This window comes from Anser brachyrhynchus (assembly GCF_964034855.1).
Source record: "Anser brachyrhynchus genome assembly, chromosome: 5".
Classification (NCBI taxonomy): Eukaryota; Metazoa; Chordata; class Aves; order Anseriformes; family Anatidae; genus Anser; species Anser brachyrhynchus.
The window spans coordinates 19,374,410-19,401,883 of record NC_137699.1 but is presented as its reverse complement, the minus strand read 5'-3'; the positions used below and the strand labels follow the sequence as shown (position 1 = coordinate 19,401,883).

The 27,474-nt window shown below is 41.0% G+C and overlaps 2 protein-coding genes across 15 annotated transcripts in view; one reads left to right on the top strand and one right to left on the bottom strand.

Annotated features, from left to right (window-relative positions):
* The window catches only part of CHID1 (chitinase domain containing 1), a 106,590-nt gene extending 87,888 nt beyond the window's left edge, over positions 1 to 18,702 (bottom strand). For 2 of the 8 annotated variants that reach the window (XM_080593860.1, XM_080593867.1), the window contains exons 1-8: positions 18,565 to 18,702; positions 11,361 to 11,475; positions 9,685 to 9,851; positions 8,853 to 9,002; positions 7,889 to 8,021; positions 6,811 to 6,855; positions 5,378 to 5,484; positions 3,272 to 3,333 (exon numbers count right to left, since the gene is read on the bottom strand). In XM_080593860.1, coding sequence (XP_080449986.1) covers positions 3,272 to 3,333; positions 5,378 to 5,484; positions 6,811 to 6,855; positions 7,889 to 8,021; positions 8,853 to 9,002; positions 9,685 to 9,795 — 608 coding nt within the window. In that variant the 5' untranslated portion in view covers positions 9,796 to 9,851; positions 11,361 to 11,475; positions 18,565 to 18,702. Of the gene's footprint in view, positions 1 to 3,271; positions 3,334 to 5,377; positions 5,485 to 6,810; positions 6,856 to 7,888; positions 8,022 to 8,852; positions 9,003 to 9,684; positions 9,852 to 10,017; positions 10,068 to 11,245; positions 11,476 to 13,160; positions 13,329 to 13,351; positions 13,376 to 18,564 lie in introns of those variants that run through there. The other 6 variants (XM_080593862.1, XM_080593866.1, XM_080593861.1 and 3 more) reach the window with 6 other exon arrangements.
* Positions 18,703 to 18,929: 227 nt separating this feature from the next.
* The window catches only part of AP2A2 (adaptor related protein complex 2 subunit alpha 2), a 48,714-nt gene continuing 40,169 nt past the window's right edge, over positions 18,930 to 27,474 (top strand). For all 7 annotated transcript variants that reach the window (XR_013951861.1, XR_013951862.1, XM_080593838.1 and 4 more), the window contains exon 1: positions 18,930 to 19,135. Coding sequence is in view for 5 of the 7 variants with exons in the window: in XM_080593838.1 (XP_080449964.1) it covers positions 19,069 to 19,135 (67 nt within the window). In the remaining 2 variants the exon portion in view is untranslated. The remainder of the gene's footprint in view (positions 19,136 to 27,474) is intronic.

Genomic DNA, 27,474 nt, shown 5'->3' with positions numbered 1-27,474 from the left:
ATGAAAAGCATAATGCTCTTAAATTATTTTTTAAAAACATAGATCCCAACACCAATCCGAAAAGAGAATTTCAGAGTTCTAGTTTCCTCTGTCATTTCATAAGGTAAGCCAATAGCTGCAGCTTAACCCCAAATATTTTTATGCACCTGAGTTGAATGTCCATAACTTGTTATTGACTGCTTATGCAAGCTTAAGACTATTCTGTGTATTTCAGGGGAAAAAGCACCATCTGATTTTTTTATTATTATTATTTTTAAATTAACACACGTTCACAGTAAACGGTAGGAATAAGTTGTATTAGGCAGGTCTCCTTGTACTTTCACACAGCTCTGAAAGCAATTTGAAGGCAGACACTATCTGCGCCTAGGAGCATCATTATGATCTATGATCTTTTATTCCTTTACCTAATAATAGGTTAAGCTGTTTTCAGGTGTTTGACCTTGAAGGATCTGAATGAGGAAATCCTACACAATGTACCTAACAGTTAATACCCATGCTCCATGTGGAACATATACAATTGCTGTTACATCAAGGCTTTGCATCTCCAAAGGATAAAGGGTCATCTCTGTGTTGACACCTACCTGCCAATTGTCCCTAAATATTCTAATGTTAAGAACATGCTTTACTAGTGGTGGCTGTTGCTTTGAAAAGATACAATCAGACAAGGATCATGTATGAATCACGTTACAATACTGCCACTCTGTGGACTACAGAGGTCATGGGCTGCTCTAATTCGTTTCTGGCAGGGCCAAGTAAAGCAAAGGGGCAGTCTATGCTTACCGATTTTATCAGGACTAGTTCTGCTCTGCTATTCAAAGGGAAATTAACAGATCCCAGAGTAAAAGCACTCAATATGCAATCAAAAAAAAAATAATCAGGCTTGTCAAGATGCTAAGTTCACTTAATTCTGCCCTTAACATCTGTTCAAAACACCTGTTCACTCCAAAAATCATTGATAGGGAATTCCCCTGTGACACTGGATACCAAGCAATCCAGTTCTAGAGCAAGTAAGTAGCAGACCAACTGACTGTTTTTGTAAAATGAAGATAAGGGTCCCTTAACTTACAAGTATTGTGAGACAAAATTTTAATGAACTGCTCCTCCTACTTTCACAAAATAACTGCTATTTCACACATTAGGATAGCTTCACTTCAGCACGCTGCCTAGATTATCCTTTTTCAGATTGTTTTTCTTTGAGTAGGCAAAGCATTTTGCATCTTAAGCACCCCAACCATTTCTAAGGCGGTGGCAATAAAATGAAACAGGTGGGTTTACACCTGTTAAATCAAAAATGGTGTTGAAGAATAAAATACACAGTTCATAACTTTTGTTTCTACTCAAGTCTTTCTGCCAAACTTCTGCTTTCAGACTTCTGGTTAGGATAATCCTGAAATCTTTCTCACAAGTGGCCACATATAATCAAACATTACGGACTCAGAGCAATGGAGACAGTTACCACTCTGCTTTATGAGAATCACCCTCTTCTTCTCTGAAGGTATGGGAAATACTTCATGTTCCTGTTTAACAATAACTGAAAAACACTGAATATGTAAGTGATGCTTCCGAACTTTGCCCAAATAGCATTCTGGTACCAAAGACTAGAGTAACTGCACTCATCTACAACCGTCAGTTCTTACCATGCAAGATCGGACAAGCAAGATGGGACTGTTTGAACCAGCATTACTCCTGGCAAAAAAAAAACCATTTTAACCATGCAAGAAGTAAACTCAATCTGGAACTAATAAATATGCATGTTTGATACTTGTTTGCCATTTGCAATACAGCATTCTGTTGTTTGTATGTTTACATTGGTCATCAGTGAGCCTTAAAATTACAGTAATACAGTCTGACTTACATTCATCTAAGTTAATTTACAAGAAAAGCATCAGTTTTACTGAATAACAGTAGATAAACTGACCACTACACCCAACGTTTGGCTTGCAGTTACTATTTGTTTAAACCACTTTATTGACCAACTTATTAAGAGATTGCAATAGGTGATCTCCGTACTGAGCTCTGGATCCATCAGCAACAACCTGGCAAATTACCCAGTTGTGAGCAAGAGCATCTAGTTTAAGGTTTATTCATTCCAGTGTAAATGGCAGAGCCCCTGACAGGGCTACAAAGATTCGGCAGTTTCATTCTCCTATAAAATCAATACTTAGGAACAAAGGAACAGTAGGAGCCCCTTAATAGCACACTCCATTCCAGAAATAACTATTACATACCATCAGCCAATATTCTTAACTATAAACTATCCAATACCTATTACATACTACCAGCCAATATCCTAAACAGAATAACCTGGAGAAACCTTTATGAAACGTTAAGTCTTCCACAGAATGCAGACTTCGTTGTGGCACTTTCTTTTAAGCCATTTCTCCCTCCCAGAACTTTTAAGCAACACAGCGCTATTAGGAATACTGTGTTTTAAGGAATGGATGTCTGAACTTCCCAAGGCAATTAAGGCAAAATTTTCAGATTGCTGTATCGAATGATTCATTTCATCTCACATTCTGCCTTTTCCTCCTGAAGCAGCAGTTTGGAGCTTGCCTTAACTTTACTCTGTCCAAGACGTTAAGGCAGACAAAGGGCTTTTGCTCAAGGAAAATAGATTACAACATGTCAGGAAACAATATAGATAAGCCCTTTAGTTTCAGCACAAACCATAAATTCAGTTTCTGTGAAACTTCACAGCAGAATTACTAAAAGGTAGATCAACTACTCCAAAGTTTAAAGAAAGTAACGTTGTGCTTGCAAAAACTGAAAGTACGTTTCTCCCTAGGTTTTCTTCCGGTTGGGGATTTTGATTCAACTTTCAGCACACCTACAAGATCTCCATATAAAGTTTTGGAAGATTTCCTAATTAACTCAAAGTTGGTGCTCTTTGAAAGTAACCACACTTCCAAGACCCAGCCAGTAACCCATATCAATCAGTGATGCAATAAAGGCAAGTGCTAGCATCTAAGTGCTGAGGTACCCTCTTCACTCTTCTACAACAGTAATATCTTGCAAAACTGAAATATAAAAAGCTAACATGGTCTACTAGGTCCACTGTGAAGATTAATACATTACCTCTGAGCTCATGTAGAATAGAGTCGACTCTTCTCCTTAATTCTAAGTCAAGTGGAACAATCTTAGTTGTCCTAGTGTGAAGTGTATTTATTTACAGAATATGACAAATTCAAATCAACATGGACAAATTAAACTTTAAATAGATATTTTACAAGAGGTGATTTTTATGAATTGCATCCTAGAGACTTGTACTTACTTCTGCTTTTGATTTCCCAGCTGACTCCAAACTTCAACTACAAAACCATCAAAGTCTTCATTCTAAAAAAAGGAATTGACAACAATATACAGTTCATCACTATGCTTACACTTGCATCAGAGATAATACAATAAATATGCACAGTTACATTAGCTTTTCTTGCAGTATTACAGATTGAAAATGCTTCATATTCTTACAGCAGCTTTATCTAATGCAGCATTTCATGAAGTAGTCAAAAGTGAAGCATAAAGTATTTTACAAATACGTAAAAGTTGAAAATCTCTATAAGTTATGCATGATTGACTTCTGCTTTCACAGGATAGACCAGTATCACATTGGGAAAAATACAGCCATTAATGAAAGGTGCTTGTGAGAGAGGGAGTTAGGAGAATCTTATCAAGTAGAGATAGAGCGCTGACAGCATTAAACTAGTGGATGCTACTTAGTGCCTTTGCTAACTATTATGCATTGTGCAAATTAATTAAAGCAAGAAACCTTGGGCCCCTTACCAAGGTTAGTCTCTTGATAAGGGTGTGAGCCTATCTTAAGAAACTGCCAGAAACTGGTCCTGCGGATGGACAAGAGCCAAGGAGCAACCGAGTCTGCGCAAAGACAAGAGGTCAACAAGCGGTGGCGAGGAAGTCACCAACCTTCATCCGCACGACCCCTGGTGATCACCACCAGGAGACACTGTGCACGCGCATATGGGAGGAGCTTATGGAAATGACTTCCTGAGCTAATTTTAACATGAAGCGGGGACAGGTTATGCATATGTATAGGTGCATTGTGAAACTTCATGCATATGTAACTCTTTACTGCATATAACCATGGCAAGTTGCCATGTCACATGCGCATGACTTTGGAGGGACTACCCCACATGCTGCCCAGTGCTGAATAAACATGCCTACTTTACAATGTTACTGACTGTGGAGTCCGTTTTCCACAAGTCACTTGCTAAGCAAATCATTTGAAACCCATTTATGTATATATTGGGGAAAAAAATCATGAGCTATTGAATCTAAAGATATAAATACTAACTTGGCATAATTCCAAATAAATATCTCCATAATTCCAGAATTTAACTTGTGAAACTTTGTTTAGCATGATCAAGGATACTGTTGGACTTGAGTACCCCTTCCTTAAGATGCCAGCTGCTACAGAAGACCTAGAGTTGACACAGCAGTCACAAATTTTAAGAAAGTATTAGGTTCACCTCTACATCCATCTTCCTCTAGAGCATGTTAATATTTCTTTACATCCTGTAACAAGTGTGAAAATTCTTATTCTGACAGTAATTAGGCAGGCTCTCAGGAAACAACCACTAAATTGAATGTATTTAGGGTGCAGCCTGTCTAGTCCTACACAGGCGTAGCTCTAACGCATTAGGCTGCAGGACTGCCCAGAAAAAAACCTTAGCAAACAGTATGCATTTCTTAAAGAAAACCCTCTTTTCTTTCCTTGAAGTGTTAAGAGGCTGAGTAGACTGTTTTATCAGATTTGAACAAAACTGTACAGTAACAGATACCCAGCAAGTTATTCTTGCTATTCAAAATGACTCATTAGGTTTAGCACGCTGAGCCTGAGCCTACTCCTGTAACACAAACAACAAGCACTCATTGTACCCATGACCCTTTTTCAGCCTCTCAGTAAAACGCAATAACCGATTTAGTCCATGAATAACAGATTTCTTTATTAACTTCTATTAATAAAATCAATCTGCTCACTAGATGACCTCCACCATGAGATATTTATCAGGTATCCACTGCTGCCTCAATCTTGCTCAGCACATCAGCTGTCGAATAGATTTCATCAATTATGACTTACAGCAGGCAAAAGTATGCAACTGCCAATGATAGCTTAACAAGTTTATGCTGATCAGACTTCTTTAGTCTCACTTTAGATTTCTAGTCAACTGTACTTAAGTATTGCTGTACTTCATATGTACAGGAGTTGGACACATACTAGAATATACTATTAAGAATCCTGCTGTTACTGTTTCAAATAGAATTTTATAGGATACAAAACTACTGGAAATGAGAAAATACACTTCAAAGAAGGAATCAGAAATTATACTGTTTTATAAGCATTGGTTAAAAGTCTGCTTACCTTGGCTAGCAGAACCATGTTCTTGGAAAGTTCCTCTATCTCATCCTCACTGCCAAAAACACTCTCAAAGTCTTGGTAAGTCCAGCCATCAAACAAAATTCTAGGCACTATTAAGCAAAGAAGTCCATCAGTAGTGAAAACTAAAAATTTATTATCTACACTGAAATATTTCTGCAGAAATAGAGAAGTGTAATTTTACAGCAAATACCAACAGGAGCCAGCAATCAACATACTTCATAGCTAAGATCATTGCACTTTATCAGCACTGAAATTGATAGTGCAGAACATTCTTCTTTGTTTTATGGTTAGTTAAGCATTAGTGAATAATTGATGAAAGTTTTAAGAAAAGGTCTATTCAATTGACAACTGAACTATCACTTAGGGCCCCAAGTAGAATCTTTAAAGAACATCACTGAGAAACAGCAACCCTTCTGTAAATTGTGCCTCTCTTCTACCACAAGAACAGCAAGATAGAAGAGTTTGCCTCAAATTCTAATTTGTTCTCATGTACATAGCCCTATATTACTTCACTGTTTAGCTGCTCTCAATAACCTACGACAAATTTTTATTTTGGAAAAAACGGGCATTTGAGTGTAGTCCTCCCCCCCCCCCCCCAAACACATTTAAAGCACTAAAAATGTAGTCAGGCAAGAGTCAAGAAAATTGCTGTTCGAACACTCGACAGGAGTGCTGACAAGCACTCTGGAAATGCCAACAACTCATACAAAACTGTGTCTAAGCCCTTTCTAACTACCAAGGACCTAAGAATATTTCTGAAAAGTCTAGAGAGGCTTCAAAGGCTTTATCATCTGGCAGCTGAAGTAATTTAGAATATCTGACAGAGCATTCAATTTTTCTAATCTGTTTCAAGTTTCATACTACCTTCTGAAGCAAGAAGAGTTTCACCAGCTTCAGCACCCTACAGTATTCTTGCTATAGACAAACGTAGAGTTCAGCACCGCATTATCACTGTAGCAGTGTATTACATTTTCCCTGAAGACACACACTGTGTCAGTTCCCTTGAGGTCTCAGGTTCAAGAGGAGAAAAGGGTGCATGAAAGTCTGATTGCCTCAAATTTGGATTTTTTTTCCTCTCCTTTTTTAAAGAGTGGAACCCCCGAGCAATAAGCTTGAGGACTATTCCCCAGGTCAGCATATCATGTTATGTGTAGAGTACCTCTCCAGAAAGGGCCCAGTGGCCATGGGTTTATCTAGAGACAAGAAGCTAAGGCAAAAACTTAGGGCGTCAACAGGATTAACACTTTGATTAGTTAACTATTCATAGTTAACCGCTTTTGCTTTACTTTTCAAACTTCGTCCTTCATATGGGTATGCTCTGGTGAACTCCCTTCTGCATATACCTGGAACAATGCTTTCCTTTGGTCTGCTAGCAGTCAAAGAAGATGAAAAGTAAACACAAAAAACAGGCTCACCTATTTTGATGTTTTTGGAGTTTTTTCTGACATCTTTCATCCAGCCTGTCAAACAGTATCAAGTAAGAGAACAGCTTTTAAAATATGGATATGTTGACAATGACAACATATTTTGAAGCACTCTTCACATAACATAGCACAGTTTCACAGTATCTGTCTTCCTGCCACAGGCTATTACTTCCTAAGCAATGCAGGGGAAACAGACTCTGATACACAGAAACTAAAGCTATTCACCTCCACCATAGCACAACTAGCATTTACTACAATCTTCCAAGAGTCCCTCCCCAAACCTTCCTCCTTGCTGCTTACAATACTGCAGCATCATGGAAAATAACTTACTGCCTACTGCAAACAACACTTCTGTAGCCACCAATCACCACTTGGGAGGAATGCATTTTGTTTGGTTAGGTTTTGTTTGTTTTTTAAATTAAGATGCTACTTTCAAGACTCATGATCACTTGCTCTTGGCAGTGATTGCACTAGAATGAATTTGTTAGTAGGCACTAACATAATAAGAATCTTAGCTCTTTAAAAGAGATTCCACAGACATATCTTTTGATCAAGTTCAAAAACAAACTACTTAGCTATTATTTAAGAGCATACTAACTGAAACCTGGAACCTGTTGTGAAGGGAAGTTATGTTCAGATTATATTTATCTTTCATTCACAAAAAAAACTCACCCGAATTTTTTTGTTTGTAGTAGGGAGAAGGGCAGAGGAACAGGTAAATAACTGCACAGTGCAAACACCAAGGACTATTTCTGTCTGTGCAGATTCTTTGTTTCTTCGGTTTTCAAAAGGGGCTTTGTAGATAGTCTGCTGGAAGAACTAATCTTTCTTATTGTTTGGACAGAAACTATGAGCATTGGTGGAAGCAGGTGAGAACAGAAAAGAGCTCATTCTGAAAGAAACTTCCAAGCTCATTCTCAAAGAAACTTCCTAAAAATTTAATGGATTAAAGTACTTCACCATGAGGCAGAGTGAGAACAATCCACATGCATACATTACCGAAACTACACATCAATCCACAATGAGAACAGTAATCATATTTGTAATGCATATTCAAAGAAAAGAAAACCTTTATCAGCATCGTGGAGCCCAGTGAACTGGAACCTCTCCTTCCCTTTTCTTCTCACTTGTAACCAGACTGGTGAAATTAGCGTAAACTTGTTTCCAAATATTTTGGAAATATCATAGCCATGGCTGTTCCACTTGCAAAAGAAAGAAGAAAAAAAGTGAGAGGCTCACAAGCCAGATATACAATCCACTTTTTGACCAACAAGAACTCTAACACAAACATAATCATTTGCTAGATCCCCATTTGTTAGTTTGAGGAAACCTTCTATGACGTTTTTGTTCAAATAACAAAGCACTTTTAAAACTCTGACAGCTACATGAATGTCAATCTTCAGTTTGTACAAATTCACCTGAACTAGAGAAATTTGTATGTAGATTCCAACAGACATTTGAATTTACAGGCTCTGCATTTATGTCCAACAGAAATTGAGAAAGGTAAAAGTATACGGGGTACCTATTTCTCTTTTGAGCAGTGCAGGAATGAATCAAGTAAGAAGCATTCTCTAAACAAAAGGAAGCAACATTTATTATTCAAGAGAGAATGCTTTGAATAATAGCAACTGGATAGCAAAAGAGATCAGATTGACAGCAGTATAAAATTTTTACTGTTTATTTAGAAAGTTCAAGTTGGTAGCTGCATAGTATGAGGACACTTAATATTACTGATCTAATATTACTCTATTGCAACTGCACCTGGCTTGATCATCAAGAACACACAAATACTTCTGTTTTACCAGTGACAAAACCAGAATGACCTAGATACCCTTCAAGGGGTGGGTGGGAAAACATGGGTTTGAGACCACCTGAATCCCAAGCCAGCTCTTGAATAATCCTCCGACTACGTGACTGTAGACCAGAAGTTCCTACTACTATAAACATAGTTTTATAGCAGGAATGCAAGACTGCAGATTAGTACTGTCTACTACATATTTATTCAAAGCACCAATTTTGTTTTATTAGCTTACAGGAGTAACATATCCCAGAACATCTCCTGAGAAGTGTCTTTCCTTCATTGTCTTGGAACAATAACTTCTGTGTTCCAGTATGATATCCTTTGCCTTTGGATCCACAACTACCAGACCCCGCTCCTGCACTGTTTTATCAGAGTGCAGCACCTGAGGGGAGAAGACAGTTTTTAGAACCAACTGTACGCACTAGCTACTTTCAAGAGCAACAGACCTCAAAAAGAAAAAAAAAATGAAGTGACATTAAACTGCACACTTTTTAAATAATTTGGAACAGTTTGATTTAAAAACGAAACTGGAAAGAGCTTGGAAATGATTTGCCATTGTCAGTAAACTTACCTTGTTTGCAAGGCTAAAAAAAAAAAAATAAATCAAGAATTGATAAGATTAAACATCATTCACCACAGCTGATGACTGGTACATCCATAGCACAAAAAGCAATTCTGCAAGCAGTTTAAACATGCAATACAGTACTTTCAATGTCAGAGTGAGGGTCTAGGACAATTCCGGGCAGTTAGACACGTTTTGACATTAGTGCTTTCTACATCCTGGTCTAGGACAACAAAATATGAAAATAATGCAAAAGCAGAGAAAAAACTCCTCTTAAATACTAATAATGGCCAATCCTGCAAATCAATAAAAGGTTTGTTTCAACCCAGAAAAGTTGAAAAGGACAGTTTCAGGTAGTTTCACCTGTGAGAACAAGCTTCATTGGAAACACATGGTTGCTTTTAATACAATATGGAAAGAATGAGAATCACTTTACCATCTCTCAAAGTCTGATTAGTTCACTGCACGTTAAATAAGATGAGCATTCAGTTATTTATCTTACCTTTTCTTCCATTTTTTTTGTAGCACCTTTCTTTGCATCTGTTTTTGACAAGGTACCTTCAGCTAGCCAGCAAATCACAGCAAAAGAAAGTGAAGTACAGAGAAGTCTCATGGTGTTTCTCTCAATGTCAAGTTTCCCCTGCCCTGAAAATGTAAGGGTTCGAGTCTCTGCAAACAGAAAAGAATAACAGTTAAGAGAAATTCAGTCTTCTTGTCTAACAAGAGCCAAGTGCTTGTGTTATCTTCTGCCCTCTAGAATCAGACTTACTAATGCAGTTGTTTTAGTACTACCTTGGCTCTTGTGGCAAAATAGAGTATTTTAAGAGATTCTTACATGTATCACAGGGAAAGCCAGTAGGATGCTTGCAGCTTGCCTTTTAAAGAACCCCTAAAGAAATACAAGGTTTCACAGCTGAAGCTGCAATAAACTCTGTTGCCCAGAATAATTATAGCACAGCCTTGCCTATTCTATAGCACGTAAGAGATACCATTTGTTTCTGCTCCTGCCTTACCCAACCAGCAATGCACAAGCTAAATAAGGGACAGAAAAAAATGTAGTTCTCTGCTTATAGATGTGCACCTTTACTACAGTGAGAACTTTCAATTCCTTGCCAAGGCAATGATACACACAGAACTGAAAAAAAACCAGCATCCTTTTGGTCTAGAAAATCAACAGTTTATCCCAGCTCCAAATAAAAGTATTGAGAATTAATAGAAAATAGTTCTTTTAAGTGCTGTGCCTCTATCGGAACTTAGTTCTGTCAGGAGAAAGACTTTACCAAAAAAAATGAAAACAATCTGTCTGGCTGTATTTGAGCTGCCATTCATGAGTTGCATTGGTTTTCCAGCCTAGTTCCCAGAAGTGGGTAAGATGAAAAAAGAAAAAATACTTTGCATTAGGGCAAGTGGAATAGGAGGCAAAATACCAAAACTGAGAAAAGTAACCTGCTGCTAATTGTGGAAGCCGTAAGGATCACAATGAGATTAGCTTTCATCTATAATAAACTATCGGGTCTAGACATATATTTATCTACTTCTCGTAACTGAGATCCTAATGGAGAAGAAAAAAATTAACTTTTTCACAACTGTCTGAAGTTTTGTCAAACATATCCCCTTGCTCTCTTGCTCTTAAAAAGAAGAAATTTCTCATGCTTCCTGTATAACTGAAGTATTAACATTTCTGCTACTCCCTCTGAACACTTACTAGATCATTTCTTCAAGTTTTATTTACAAAACTCCTTGTTCTGTTGGCACTGAGAAGTGCTGTTCAAAATCTATACAAAATATCAGGCAAGGGCTCCCGTAACAGCAGACTAAGCACTCTAAAGGAGTACTGTGGCAGAAACATCCTGGCAGAAGAAACCTTAAAGGTTAAATCAGAGTACCCAACGGAACAGAAGCCATATAAGGCCAATCCTGGTAATACTGAGATGCAATTAACAACCCAGTGAATTACACATATTTGGACAAGGCTGGTTTGGCACTGAGATTCTGAAAAGCAGAGGATTCTGCAATGGTCAAAGAGGTGATGGTCAAAAAACTGAGCACAGGAAGTTCCGCACCAACATGCAAAAGAACTTCTTCACAGTGAGGGTGATGGAGCACTGGAACAGGCTGCCCAGGGAGGTTGCTGAGTCTTCTTCTTTGGTGATATTCAAGGCCCGTCTGGACGCCTACCTGGGCAACCTGCTTTAGGGAGCCTGTTTTGGCAGGAGGTTTGGACCCGATGATCTCTTGAAGTCCCTTCCAACCCCTACAATTTTGTGATTCTGAATTGGAGGAGTTTAGAATTCTGCATGAAAACAGAGGGAAGTACGTGATTAGCCAGCAAAGCAGGAGGGTGACAGTGGCAAAAGTGCTTGGAAAAAAAAACCACCACGACAATTCCACTAGCACTAAAAAAATGCATCAAAACCCTCATGTACAAAATTACTCAAAGGCTTTAGTCGAGTCTTATAATGAATGTAAAACAAAAGCAGCAACTCTTTTAATACTTCTTGGATCCAGAGGGTGAGGAAAAGCTAAATTACTGTGCTACTTAAGTTTCATTATTAATAATAGCTAGTGTGTTATGCTTCTGCTTTGCCTTCAAGGTCACTAGTAGTTCTCTTGTTTTCTGCTTCCTGGAAGATTAGTCAAAGGAGTTTGCTCTTGATAGCATCTACTCTGTTCCATCTAGCATGGCAGGATCTATAAACTACTGCAGAGAGGAACAACTGAGAGCCTGAATAGTCAATACGAGTCTTAGTTTGGACAGGTTATCAATTCTTCCAAAAGCTGGTATATATTGATTTGGAGATGTTTGATTTCACTTTCAGAAACAATTAGCAACAGCAACACTTTCCTAAATAGAAGTTAGTGTTTAACAGCTAAAGCACAACAATTTAAAAACCCATCACTGAACTCTGATTAGACATCAAAATATGCTCATTTCCTTGACAAGATCATATCCATCCACCAGTTACTACAAGCCAACATCCACTCCTGAGTCTATACAAAGTGCTGAGCCTGTAGCAATGGTTTCTGCCAGCAAAAATCCAACATTGACCCTTCGTAGGAACCTTATTTTAGTAAGATGTTCTTTAATAAAATCGGTTTATTGAAAACTAAGTAGACATCATCACTCTACTGCCAGAACATAAGTAAGCTAAACTTGAAATGTTCTTTACGGAAACTATGAGCATGAACTTTGCAAGCTTTATGCAACCAGACATTCAAGCTTTCTTCAGCAAGTCTTCCTTCAACATTTTTTATTTTCTTCAAACTAACTAAACCAAGCAGAACACCGAGAGTTTGGCATTCTTGTTTTTTATCTGTTGTATTACAACCCACATGCAAAATCAAAGATTGACTCTGCTTGGGTCCTTGTAAAACTGACACTAAAGACAACTCAAAATTTAGGATGAGTTTTTTTAATAAATTGGTCTGAGGCCTGAGTTTCTCTAACCCAGGTGGCAACTGCTGCTTAATCATAGTCTCCACATGAAGTAACACTTTTAGGCAAGTGTTTTAAATAAAGCTTTATTTTAAATAGAAGAAGCTGATATAGACTTAGGCTGCCCAAAAGATGCAGCCAAAAAAAATCTAAAAATCTTGGAGGCTGGCACAGAAACTATGTGGAAATTGGAGAAAATGTTCACGTATTACTTTTAAAAGAGAAACTACATTCTAAGTGCTGCTGTGGGAGTCAGAGGTAACACACTTTGCTTAGTAAAGCAAACCCAAGATGCAAGTTGTTGATGTTTTTAATTTAAACTAGAAAAAGGTAGATTCAGGGATGAAATGAGTGAAAATAAACCTAAGTTTGTTGTGCAAACAGCATTCCCTTTCCTCTTGGAAGCTTCTCTACCTTAAGACCAAGAATTACCTCCTGTGGCTCTGGAAGTAGCAAAGCTTTCTCTTCTACCTCAGAGACCTCCCGCCAGCCCCGCCCAACCCCGCGGGCTCCCTCAGAGCAAGCCCCAGCCGCGGCCTTACCCCGGGGCCAGCCCCTTTGGGGCCACTGGGCCACACTTAGGACCACCCTCGTGGCCACTGGGCCACCCTCGGTGCCCGTGCCGCCATCTCCCGGCTGCGGGGCAGGCTAAGAGCCGCCACACCACCGCCCGCCTCTTTCCTTTCCTTCCTTCCCTGTCTCCCTCCCCTGTGGAGCCGCTGCCACCACCTACCGCCCGCCGCCGCCTCGGAAATGGAGGCGGGCGGCACCGCCTCCCGGCTGAGGGGAGGCGCTGAGGGGACGGTTAGGAGCCGGGCGCCATGATGACGGCGGTCTAATGTCTGTGCTGTCTCAAGCCAGGCTTTGCCTGCCTCCTTCTAGGTCATAATAAATAAGTAGGGAGTTTAGTCTACAATACACACGCTGGCCTGGGGGGTAAAAATAGCATAGACCAAACCTGAGGGGGTCTTTGCGTGCAGAGGGGGTCATCAAGCAATATTGCTAGCTCCTGGTGTGTGGAAAGTGTGTGTCAAGCCTCAGGTGGGCATTAACAGGCTTTAAAATAAAAGCTTGTGTTTTAAATTGAGATTTTATTATTTTCTGTTTTGACCTACCATTTATGCTTTTACATGTAGCGTGAACTTGCTGTTAGTATTTTTACTGCAGTGGAAATTTTGATGTAACCCTGTTATTTCATGGGCTGTTTATAGGGAATAAATACCATATGGGAAGACTTGATAAAAATGGTTGTGTTAACAGCATCGTGATGTGGTGGAAAACCTAGCATGTTTGGCACTGTGCTTCCCAGCAGAAGCCTTTCTGAGACCTACTTTCTGCGTTAGTTACAGCTTGGTGTCACTTCCCAGAACCAGAACTGAAGATTTCCAGATCTATCCTTCTCTTTCTTTCCTTCTTGTATAATTAAGATCGTCATGAATGTTCTTCAGCATTGAATAGAAAAACAGAAGAATTTTTCCTCTGAACAAAAGTCTTGTCAGTGAACCAGATGTATGGTCCTTCTGGCAAGAGCTGAGTACGTGTATGTTCCCTCTGTACCCTAAATCACCCAGGCTTAAATTCTCACAAGGTCTTCAGAAAGAAAACCCATGCTCACTAGCACATTTGGACCCACACACTTCCAGACTAAAAAGCAGGAAAAAGGAATGACTCATCCTATTTTTTTAGTCACCAAAACATCTCTGAAACCTTCAGCTTCCACCGAAGAAGTGGTGCTTTTTTAATCTTATAGGACTGCATAATAGGCATGCTTAAAAGTGTACATTTTTATATACAAACTACAAACTCTCCCAAATTTAAAAGGTGCATAACTGCAGTACTTGAAGTCACTTACTATCTATTGGGTACTGGATTTTCTATTGTTTTGTAAAATGTTGTTCATCTTTCACAAACTTTAAACATTTCCAGGATACACTTCTCAATAGCAGGAAAGACAGAGATTAAGGCAGGAGGGGATGAAAAATTAGGGTTCTTTCCAGCTTCTCTATAATGAAATCTGTCATTTCCTGTGTTGCGTTCCTATTACACCCTCCTGCTGACTCTCTTTCTCATAGCCTAGCGGGGCAGATCCAAAGGTTTGCTGCAGGTAGTTGACATGGTACATGCTGCCTGTAATAGAATCACAGATCTTAACTCTTAGATGTAAGGATGCACCCAGAGTTTTAACACATCTACCAGGTACTGGAGAGTCCTTCCAGAGGCTCATATTCTACCAAGCAAAAAAAAAAATAAATAAAAAAAAAATGGTGGTGGTGGTGGTGGAGGGAGTATCTTTCTTTTACTTCTGTGTTTTCAGTTTGTACACTACCACTCCTTTAAAAAATAGTGCCTGAGTAAGATAGGACACCTGGGGGAGAGTAGAAGTGTGTTCCTTTCCTGGAGAGTAACTGTGCATACTCAGGAAAAAAAGGCTTGGAAATAAAAATGGTGTCTCAGCAAGAAATGAAGTCTATAGCCTCACTTGGAAGCCTGTAGCTAAAGAGAAAGACAGCTGAGAGAAACAGGTACGAGGAAAAGAGCAAGGCCTCAGAGATGAAAGGAGAAAAAACCCACTCCTATGAGCTAGAAGGAATTATATATAGTTTATTGCAACTCACAAAGCTACCTAGCTGCCTGGCGCTACTCTGCCACCATGCAGGTGACAAAGGGGAGCTTGTCCGTAGACCCTTTGTTCATCCTTATTTTATCTTGTCTACTCTCTTTGAGTTTATTTTAAGCTTAAGTATTCTATTTTATATTTTTATATATACATGGTATTTTGAGTGCAAAACCCTTTAGGTCATTGAGATGCTTACTGTAAAGAAAAGATCTAGGAAGATCCATATTTAATTTCTAGAAATGTACGGCTTCGTGATATCAATATTATCCTAACTTTGTGTTTCTTAATCTTGAAAGCAGCACATCTGATACCTTTGAGTGGCAGAAGGCATTGCTGATAAACCTGTGCTCTCCATTAATAGATAATGAATGTTAGATGTCACGTAGAGAAACATGATTGAGTATATGTATGGAAAGAGCCACCAATTCTGTTTTCTCCTTAGATCTTTTTGCTTCCAGTATGGTTAGAATGACCATGGGGAGGAGAAGAAAGCAGTAACCGATGGGGTGAGGGACAAATCTGACAGAAGTAACAAAGGAAAAGGAACAATTTCCTTTTTCTGTCTAGAAATTCATTAAGGTGGTATGAAAAGTTGGCAACCCAGCTATATACCACAGTGCATGAGTTCATACCCTAAGCATAAAGCTGTCCAAATTATTCTAGTGTGATTTTGGCAGATAGTCAGGTAGGGGTGAAGAGTAGCTGTAGGTAGCAGAATAGCTGTAGCAGTACCAAGCACAGTATGGGCTGTAAATTATTCTGAGTGTTGGATGATTTCTGGTGTTAAAATTCCTCATAATGATATGTAATCATACTCAAAAATGAATCATATTTTGGCTTTAGAAACCAAAGAAGAAACCACACTGTGCACAGCACTTAAAGCTCCAGAGCAGGAGATGAACTCGTCTGTAAGCCACCACTCAGGTCTCAATGTCAGGCAGAAAAGAAATGCAGCAAAAGCTGTAGTTCCCACAAGCAGATACTCACCAGCTGAAACCAGTCAGCTTAATGGTATTAATTTTGTGAAGGTCAGCCTGATTTTTCAAGTCTTTGTACCAAAGGATATTGAAATCCTAAAAAAGATTAAAGCAGTTTATGGATGACTTGGGGAAGATATAGACATTGTGGATTTGTTGGCAAAAAACAAATGTTCTGTAAAATATCTTGTGTAATAGGAAAGCATTTCTTGCTATTATTTCCACTTTAATGCAGATTTTACAGAAATTGGCAATCTCTAAAAATCACTTCATCTTGAGATGTATGGAACTGATGAAGTCTGGGTTCTCACAGACTAGTGTTCCGTAGATGTTGAGCTCAAACTGAAACATTTTCCAGATATATCAGCTAGGGCATTTGTAGGGGCTATGTCTAGTGTGAACTCTGTGCTCTCTAATAACACATTGGGCTCACATTACATTTCTTTCAGTCAGGATGCATCTAGAGACCATTACAAGCTCTCTTTCAGACCATTACAAGCTCTCTTTCCTCTAACTGGCTGTTTATTCATGTAAAATCTTTATCTTCTCCCTACCAAAACTGTCTGAAATTGGCTAGTGAGCTCTAAATTAAGAGGAAGTAGGGGCAGACATAGACCTACACATTCACCATAATTGCATAAGGATTTGTTGAGGCAAAAAGAAGACAAGAGAGCAAGAATGTGTATATATATAGTAAAGACTGAAATGTCAGCCAAAGGAGGTTGATATAAAATAACTGGGGAATGTGTGCTGCATACCGAGTCAGTTAAAAATGAAATAGTTATAACACGAAAGAGCTCCACATGGGTTTTCTATTTGTATATTTACTCCCCTTCTCAAACAGAATTTACAACCCATAATGCACTTGGTACTGCCACAGCTATTCCACTAGCTGTATTTAAGTTCCCTCTTAAAAGGTTGCTTAAGTGTACCTGCACATCTTACAGCTGCAGTGTTGACTGGAGTGCAGCCAGACAGGACAGATATACTTGGCCTTTAAGTGTCACTCTGCTCTTAAGAGTAGAAATTAGTTCGACATCTTATTTTGTTTAACTCAAATATGGGTTTTTTTTGTTTGTTTTTCAGAAAAATAAATTCCTTTGTAGTGAAATCTTAAGTTTTCAGCTTTGAGGGTAAATGGAAATTATGGTTAAACATCACTATTTGATTATAAAACTCTGAAGAAGGACAATTTTCTTCATCTAAACTTCCTTATCCAGAGAATCTGCATTGTGCACAATTGCTACTAGCCGCACTTGATCTACCAAGACCAGGGAGAAAAGGATACATTCCTGACTACCAGTTACTATAATTTTCTCTTTGTAACAGATATACAACTGAAAAGCACTGGTGTAAAAATGTATCCTGAAAACATGCAGAAAAGACACTTGAGAGGTGACCTGGCTGAAGTGTGCCACCACTATCTGAAAAAGAGTATCGAGTATTACATAGCTCTTTATTTATGAGAGAAAAATATATCATTAACTTATAGGCACTGAAGCTTGATAAATTTAAGTAAAATGTGAGCTTTAAATGAGGAGCATTAATCATGGGAACAAACTACCCAGAGAAAAAGTAGATTTGGTATCTTTTGATGATGTCAGATCAAAACTGAATGCCTTTCTGGACAATGGACTGTGACTAAAATCTAGTTATTGGGCTCAATGCAGGAAAAAAAAAAAAAAAAAAAACGAAAAAAGGACCATGTGAAATGAAATAGTTTGAAGAATACAAGAAAACAGATTAAATAAATTACTGAGTGATCTCCAGTAGTCCTAAATCCCACGATTCTAGAGGTCATTATAACCTGCTAAGTATACTAATAATTTCCATTATGACTGAACCTCTCAACACACTGTGGTTTAGGGAGACTAGGCCAGTTTTGACACCCTTTGAATCTATTTTCAGCTGATGAGATTAAATGCTCTGTGCAGTCCAACCTCTTCGGTGTGTTTAAGAAAGTTTAACCTTGAAATGTTTTCCATCTCAGGAGCAGATGTGGTGTGGGACTGTGTTGCTCTGCAGGTTCATGGCCTTCAAGAGAGACATGCGGCCCCGGCCTTGCACACCTGCAAGCCCAGGGTAGCATGAATTGCCACATGTAATGCAGAACAACTGCACTGCTTACCCCAGAGGGTAGTGACAGGATCTGCATATACCAACTCTTCTAAATATGCAAGGCTTGTGATGGAGATCCCATGCACAGCTTTTGGGGCCCATTTTTTGCTGGAGGACTAAGATGTGTCCTGCATTGGCCCACACTGGGGAAACCATGGTCTTATGTATTCTAACATAAGGAGTCAGTACCTCCCTCTCTACATTTCAGAAATAAGATCCTAGATCAAAACTTACCGCTGAAATCCCACTTTCCTGTCAGATCTGTTGTCCCTCTCCTTCTCTCTTAGAAGTTACATTCTCTGAGGCAAAACCCAAATGCTCCTCCTTCACAAATCATTATAATCAGCGGGGGCACGGGGGTGAGGCAGGGATTAGGCCGCTCCTGAGGAGACAACAACGCCTCAGGAGAAGGCCCCTCCCGGTCCCGTTTACCCTGACGGGCTGTGCCCGACAAATCACACCCCAACAGCGGCACCGCCGCCTGCGGGCCGGGGGACGAGAGGGGCCGAGAGGGGCGTGAGGGGGACACCGGCGAGGGCAGGGCCGGGTCCCCGCCGCCTCCGTCCGCCAGGGGGTGGCCGAGCCTCGCCGCCCGCCGCCCGCCGGGGAGCGGGAGCCATCGCGGCGCCTGCGCGCAGCAGAGGCGGCGGCAGCGGCCTGAGGAGCCCCGCGGGGAGAAGCGGCGGTGGGGTTGCGGTGCTTTGACGCGGCGCTGGGCGGCCGTGATCGCTCGCCACCATGCCGGCGGTATCGAAGGGCGATGGGATGCGAGGCTTGGCCGTCTTCATCTCCGATATCCGCAACTGTGAGCGGCGGCCGGGGCGCGGTGGGGCCTGGGTTGGGCAGGGCCGGGCCGCGCCGGCCAGGCGATTACCGGGTGTTTTGGGGCCGGGGTCGGGGGTTTCCCTCATCCTCCTTCCCTCGGCTCCCTTCTCTCCCCATCGCCGCCGCGGCGGGCCGCCCGCGGCTCTGCCGCCTCACGAAATGGCGACGCGCCCCGGGGGGGCGGCGGGAGATGCGGGGGGGGGGAGAGCTTGGGGCGGGCAGCCGAAGGCTTTCTGCTGCGGGTTTGGGGTTAATTTACGTGTCTTTTGGTCTGGTCGGCTTGATTTTTGTGTGTGTGTGGGGGGGGGGTTGTTCCTTTGTTGTGGCCGGGGCCCCTGTGGAAAAGGGGTGCCGGGGGGCTCGGAGCCCGTCGGGGCTCCCAAGGGGCGGCGGTGAAGGCGGTGGGCGGCTGGGGCCGGGGTGGGCACCGGCGGTCGCTTCTCAGAGCCGCAGCCGGCTCTCGATTCAAAATGTCCCTGAAGGAAAGCAGGCCCCTGGAAGGCTGGCAGCGAGCAGGGCCTTCTCTGGGTGTGTTTATGCTTGGCTTCAGTCTGCTTTCAAATCCTGTTGTGATAGAAAGCAGCTCTTGGGATCCGCTCGGTTTTAATCGCTGAGGGAGCACGGCCTGAGGGTTGTGGGGACCCTCTGTGTAGCGATGCGCAAAGGGCAGAGAGAAGTGTAGGGCTTGGTGGGGCTGGGGGTCGGCTGCCTTCCTTCCCAGCCCCGGGACCTGCATGAGAGAGCAGTTTAATATTAATCGAAGTCAGAGATCTAAGTGTGTGATGTGGCAAGAATTGCCTGGGGAAGGGCTAAGGTCGCTGTGGTTGGCGTGATGAAACGGCTATATATTTTGTCCACCTGTGTGGCTCTGGATTACTCGAGGCTATTTTAAAAGGAATGTCATCAAGGCTTCCTGTCTGAAAGATAAAAGTGGATCGGAGACTTTTTAATGTAAAATTATGGTGATCTAGCTAGGCTCATATTAGGATAACCAAACTGGCTTGGAAATGTCTCCACCTTCAGAGGGCTTTGTGGTGATGACTTCGGAATTAATCCAGGAGCAGTAGAAAAGACTGCAGAGAAAACTGGAGTGATAAAATGAGACCCCTTAAATGTGCAGTTTCCTTCAACTAAATTCAGGTGATTTGGATTTATAGCCTGGTACATAAAATTCAAGGTCCTGAATCTTCTGTACAGAAGGCGTTGTCTCAGCAGTTTTTCATAACCAAGTTGCAGGTCCTTAGGTTTCTTCAGACTTCACTCTTAAAGGCCTTCTTCTGCACATAGAAAATGCGGTGTTTATCAGTTCAAGATTACTGACTCACTCTTGTGCTTTGGCTGGTTGGCCCAGTTTCCTGAACATCTAGTACACCACTGTTGTGTGCCAGCTGCATGTGTAACATAGTTTCACCTGGTGATAATGTAAGACTTTGTTGCTGTTGTGTTTTAGCTCTTTTTGAATTACTTACTCCATTCATTTCACTAGAAGTACTATGATTTTATTCTTCAAGTATCTCTTATGTCTTGCAGTTGGTCAGTATTTCTCTGCTTGTATTTCCTTCTACTAAATTTCTCTGAAAACAAGAGAAACATTCAAGGTCTTAGGTACCTAACGTATGTTAATAGATACGGAATTACAAGATTTGAGGTAGTAGGGTAGAACAAATTACTGTTTTCTCCACAGGCTTGCCATTGTGTAGGCAGTGCAGGAACCCGGATGGAACAACCACCTGTCTGTCCAGCTTGGACATGAAACCACTCATACTCTCTCTGTCTGCAAGAGTGGCAAAGAAGTAACTGCTGTGTGAAACAAATAAGATGTTAATACTTTATCTGTTTAAACATTACAGATAGTTTTGTCCCTTTCCAGACGGCTATTGGAAGCTGTAGATACCTTTGTATCTTTCATCTTTGTGATGAAGAAGGCAACTGCCTCTTCTAAATAGCTGTGAAAGAGCTGCTGGTTTCCACTGGTAGGTGATCTATGCAGCTTACAAATAGCTGTCCTTACAAATAGTCCTTACAAATAGATGCACCTGCATCATTTCCCTCAAGGGAGCTCCTAGTGTTGCCAGCTAACCATGGGCTGTTGTATGTTGAGTAAGATTCCCAAATACACTTAAGAGTACTCTCTAGAGACTTTGCATTTTGCAAATGCTGGTATTAATTAGCTTGAGTTCCATCTTTCCTACTTCAGTGTGGGGAGCTAGGTATTTGTCAAGAACATAAAGTAACAGCTGCTTAGCTAACAGGATCTTTGGACATGGAGATCTAAGAAAATGTTCCCGTTCTGGGATGGGAGGGAAATGAGACACCAAGTGCAGCTTTTAGGCTCTGTTCTAGCCTGAAAATCAAACAAAATATCTGATTCTTGTACTGATGTGCCAAATACCTGCTGGTATTCTAAATTTCAGTCTTATTTTTGTCTTTGACTCATTCATCCCTTTTTAATAGGTCCCATCTCTTTGCCATAGGTGCCTGAAGTTTTTAATTTGCCTACAACCCTTCCAGATTATAAGTAAGACTTTTTTTTTCTGAAATAGTTTGTGCAGATAAGGAATTTGCATCATAGATGTTGCTGAATAATGAAAATGTAGATATGTGCTAACTGCTTAGGTGGATGTACAGCATGTTTCCAAGGTAACAGCATAACACTTCAAGAGGGACTTCAGTAAATTTAGACCTTCTATCTTTATAAATATTTAATCTTACATCAAGGTTTATTTCTTGGTCATCTGTAAGTACAGCATCTGCAGCACTAAACAATGTATTCTCTTACAAATTTGTTAAATTACTAATCTGGGAGTCACGCTCATCTTCTCTATCTATTTTTACAAGTCTATTACAGGGCTTCAAAAAATATATTTGACAGCAACTTTCAGTTCTTACAACTCTAGCTGGTTGTGAGTTAACACTGCCAGCCTGTATTTAGTAGTTAAAGGTTGGTTGTTACTTTTGTGTCAGTTAAGCATGTTTTTGGGCACCTGGGTTATCTGGTTATCTGTTAAACTTCTTGATCTGTGTGTGGAATGCTTCTGTGCCATGACTTTGAACATAAGACTGACTTTCTACCTGGTTTTTAAAAGTCTGCTTAAGATATGCTGGTTTCTCAAGTCTATAAAGCTTTTTTTTTTTTAAAGAATACTACTTAGAGCAAAAATTACAAAACCTTTTTAAGAAATGGAATAGCTTCTTAATGTTTTGACTTTGCCCTAGCCTATGTGAAACACTAATACTCACTGACATTTTCAAAATGAAATGTTCTTTCTTCACATATCTTCACAAATATCAAATGCATTTTTAAAACTTGAGTGTAAGAAAACAAGTTATTCTGCAGTTTCTGGTATCAGAGTCTTATTTCAGGACAACTACTTGTTGTAGGCCATATATTTTGCATATATTTGTATTTTTGCATGGTGGAGAGAAAAGACTTTTTAAGAAAAGTGAAAATAACATGACAGCTTGCTGGTAGAGATATGGGCTTTTCTAGAAGCTTGCTCAGGCAGATGGCTTTGTAACATATATAGAATAGTACAGCAAATAGTTTTTTAGCTCTTGTCTTTTGTAGACCACAGAGAAGAGACAAGAAAACTAAAGGTTGAAAGCTGAACTGAAGCAGGTAGTTGAGATAGCACAGGTAATTAACTCCTATTTAATGTGGCCTACTGAGAAAATAGGAAGACAGGACTGTAGTGCAAAATAGATTGCGGTGATAGGGGAGCTGTAAAGCCCTGACCAGGGGTTCAATGGAGTGCCATCCAGACCTCAGGTCTGGAAGAGCCCTTGTCACTGCTTGGAAGTGTCTCAAGCTGAAACCCAACAAAACCTGCATGCATTATGCATACAAGCATATGGAGTCCTCTAAGACATGCTTGTTTTTAACTCAAATATGCTAAATTTTTTTGTGTGTGCATGTACTGGGGAGTTGCTAAAGTGATCTCGTTAAGGCAAGATGGTGCTTTATAAACTCTTTAGCTGTCTTTGCTGATTAAACAGCTAGATGCATCATCACAAGTCTGTTTTCTTTTTTGTGCTTTATGCTTATCTGGTGATAAAGTTCTAAGTCATCTGTCACTCAAGCAGTTCTGTTGCAACAGCAGTCTTATCTGCCATTCACCAGGAAAACTAGGAGAGCTTGCGGTGGTGTAGAACTACTTTCTGTTATAGTATTAAAGATACTACTGGTAATCCAATCCTCCACTGTAAAATTACAAAGTCATCTACTCTTGGGCTGATGAAATGGGCCTACACAGAGGCAAAAGGTGCTTTTGCCCCAGGTTTGTAGGACAAGGCAGTTCTTGTTTTCACTCCCTACTTTCAATAACTGCCTTACATTTTCAGTGGTACTGTAAAAGTTGGACAGAGGGAAGGGGGATTCCTTTAGTTTAGTTCTCAAAATATTTCAGGATCTGTTCTTCTGTACCAAGGTACCGTTCCTTTCTCCTTGGGCTATATATTTGCCTTAAATAAAGCCTAACAGACATATTAAACGAGTAACTATCACTTATAGAATTTAACGCATTAATTCTAATTTGTACTAGGCAGGGGAAGTGTTCAGACCTCTTGAAGTCTTACTTCAGTAGGTAGGCGTGTGGGGTTAAAAAAAAAAGGCTGGTTTGTGAAATTGGTCGTATGCTGATTACCCTTTTGACTGGACAGTGGATAACGAAGTGCCCTACCCACGTGTGTGAGGGGGCATGCACATGAGCTTAAAGATTAGAGTTTGTTCTTGTTGAGAGCAGCTACACAGTGAAAGAAACTTCACATAGGGTGAGTTGGGCACATATGGCTTGTTTTGATGCTATATCAGTAATGTGGCTTTCAGGGTGTGGACTAAAGCCACTACATGCTCCTCTGAGGTGTAGGTTCTTAACTGCAGGGGGTATAATTCTAAAGTAGGACTTGTATTACTTCTGTAGACAGTCAAGGACTTTTCTGTGTATGTACAGACTACTTATCTCTTGGAAGAAATTTGAAGGCAAGTGTTATCGATTAGCCGTCTGTCCTATTTGTTGTGGGAGGCTGTGGCCACTCCTCCTATACAGACACTTCCCTGTCAAATACAGGCACTTCCTTGTCACTGTCTGGCCAAAGAAGACCCTAGGAGAGGGTGCTACTCAGAGCTATGAGAAGCACCAGGTTTTGCAGCACTTGCAACTATTTGCAGGAGAGTAATCTAAGGAAAAGCACAATTAACATGAGATTAATCTGAGGGGGGTGTGTAAAACAAAACAGAAGTTCTGCACGTGGCTTCTCTGTCTTAGCTTTCTTCTGCTTCTTGCACTGAACTTTCTTTTTGATTTTTTTTACACTGTTGAATTTGTGTATGTTTGGCTGAGAAAAGTAGGTGAAAATGATAATTAATAGATGAGAGGTAGTAAAGAGCTAGGATCTTTCATGTTAACATCCAGCCACTCCGTTAGAGTCAATGGTATGGTATAATGACTGCTGAATTGGAGATGCTTTGGATAAAGGCTGCCCATCAGGACTGGTAAGAGGAAGTTGAGGACTGCTGCAGAGAATATGGTGTTAGCTGCATCAGTTAATGATCTCGCTTAGGATATAGTCCAGGTTAGATGTGACAGTGAAACAAGGAGAGTTTGGATGAGCCTCAAACTGCTCTATTGTTTGAACATGAACTGAGGTGAAGAAGAGTCCACAGTGCCTTGAATTACCTCAGTGCAAATGCTGCCTTACCCTGGTGAAGGGAGTGTAACAGCACAGTTTGAAAATATCATTCAAGGAAACGGCCACTGAAATGCTGATCAGTCAAGGAAGGAGGAAGAGCTGCTTTCCGTGCCACTCTAATGTTGTGCTTCTGCTTTTGTATATCATCTTAGCCTGAAGCTTCTTTTCATACGAGTCAAGGTCTTTTTGTCAACTGAACTGTCAACTAGATGCTTCAGTCTTCATCAAGTCGCTAAGATATGAGCTTCCAGTAAGCTTTCACTTCATTTGGGGTAAAATCTGGTTTTAGTGCATGACCCTACTACATTGTTTTTCTTAACATGTGATGCCTGGTTATAAAAAACATCCATGGCAACGCTTAAAATGATTAAATTACATCAGTTAAGAGTATCTGAATTGATGGGTTTTGAAAGCTGCTGTGTTCTCTCTCGCATTTATTTCCCTTTCCTTAGGAGGACAAGGAGTTAATAGATTACTGGATTACAGTAAAGCCTGTGACTCCCTGCTGTTTCACGAGAAGCGTTGTTATAGTGACCAGCCTCCAGCAACATACTGGAGGAAGAAGTCAGTTCTGTGAATCTCAGTTCACTAGTTGTGCAATGTCTTGGAAATGTGAGGTCTATAGAGGTCTTAAGTGTGATCACTAGGTCACTGATCTCTTCCTCTGCAGCAATGGATACCTAATTGCATCAGGATGTCCTAAGGCACAGCAGCCCTCAGCTGTCTCTGTGCCATTCCAAATTGTTTTTGTGGGGGCTGGAGGCAAGGAAGAGAGAACGGACAGACACTTTTTTGTTTCCCTGTGATCAAATATGTCTTGTGAAAGGACAGCATGTACTTACATTTTTGTTCATATCAGGATGTTAACAATCATTAAGCAAAAAGCTTGTTGTTCTGCAGCCTTGTACTGTTTGATTTTTGAACAAAACTGAAGCCACACTAACATTTTGCAAAGGTATGCAAAAAATACTCATTGCTTTGGATTAGTTTCATGGCGAGTTTGTAAACGATAGCACCAGCATCCTCCTCCAGACATATTCGAGTGGACCTGTAATTAACTCCTGATAGTTTAGCCGAATGGAAGGATTCCTGCAGGCCATACAGCAAGCAGACCACTCTGCTGCACTGCCCAGTGACGTGCTGCCTTTCAGCACTCTCACCTTCGGTGCTAAATAACCAGCTGCCTTGGAGATTAGGGGGAGGTGGAGGACGAATTTGATGTTTTGCTTCATGAAATGCAGTAAATGATCTGCACGGGAGATGTCTAATCTATACTATAGAGCTATAACATGACTCTTCTGCTGGCAAGTAAAAATAATAGTTTAGTATACTGACATGCAAGTACTATAGAAGCTTCATCACGAAAGCAAGAGTAAGTGCCCTCATTAGTTTTACATGAATATTTTCCTGTATTTGCATGGTTTTTACTGCAGAGGTACTAGTGGTTGTTTTGATTTGGGCCCTCTCTTTCAACCAGTTTCTGTCTCCATCCTCTGACAGAGCAGGGTTTAAGAATACGGTGTGGTCTTGGCATCATGCTTGTAAGCTTTTTTTAGCAATAGGAAAGGCAAGTGGATAATCTGATTGCTTTAAGCTGCCTAAAGTGTGTTCAGATGGTGAATGTGGTGAACTTGCTCTCTGCCTGATCATGTATTCTGCTCCCTTCTGCTGGCGTTATCTCTTGTGGTAAAGCTGATAAGACTTACTACTGGGACACTAAATAAACAGCTTGCTTTCGGCAGTATTGGCTCCCTGATTCTCCTGACCTGCAGCAGGACAAGGTAGTAGCAGGAATGTGTGTGCAGGGGGAGAGCAGTGCCAAGGAACGGTCTGGAGTTGCTGTCTTTTAAGAAGAATAGCCTTGAACCAAACTGATTACGAAACTCCATCAACATATTGTGCTGAAGGGAGGCTTATCGCAGTTTGACTGCGGAATCTCTCCCACCTAACTCGCCAGTCAGCTTAGATGTTCCTAATGTAGAGGCTAATGAAAACCTAACAGATGTTTAACATCTTTGTTAGTGACAAGGACAGTGGGATCGAGCGCACCCTCAGCACGTTTGCCGATGACACCAAGCTGTGTGGTGCAGTTGGCATGCCAGAGGGAAGGGATACCATCCAGAGGGACTTGGGCAGGCATGAGAGGTGGGGCTGTGTAACCTCATGATGTTCAGCAAAGCCAAGTGCAAGGTCCTGCACCTGGGACCGGGCAATTCCAAGCACAAATCCAGGCTGGGCGGAGAATGGATTGAGAGCAGCCCTGAGGAGAAGGACTTGGGGGGGTTGGGGGGGGGGGGGGTGGGATGTTGACGAGAAGCTCAACATGAGCCAGCAGCATGTGCTTGCAGCCCAGAAAGCCAACCGTGTCCTAGGCTGCACCAAAAGCAGCAGGGCCAGCAGGGAGAGGGAGGGGATTCTGCCCTTCTGCTTTGCTCTCGTGAGACCCCACCTGGAGTCCTGTGTTCAGCTCTGGGGCCCCCAGCACAAGGAGGACGTGGAAGTATTAGAACGAGTCCAGAGGAGGGACATGAAGATGATCAAGGGGCTGGAGCACCTCTCCTGTGAAGACAGGCTGAGGGAGCTGAGTCACTCCCTGACTCTTTGTCAGGCAGTGTAGTAATAGGACAAGGA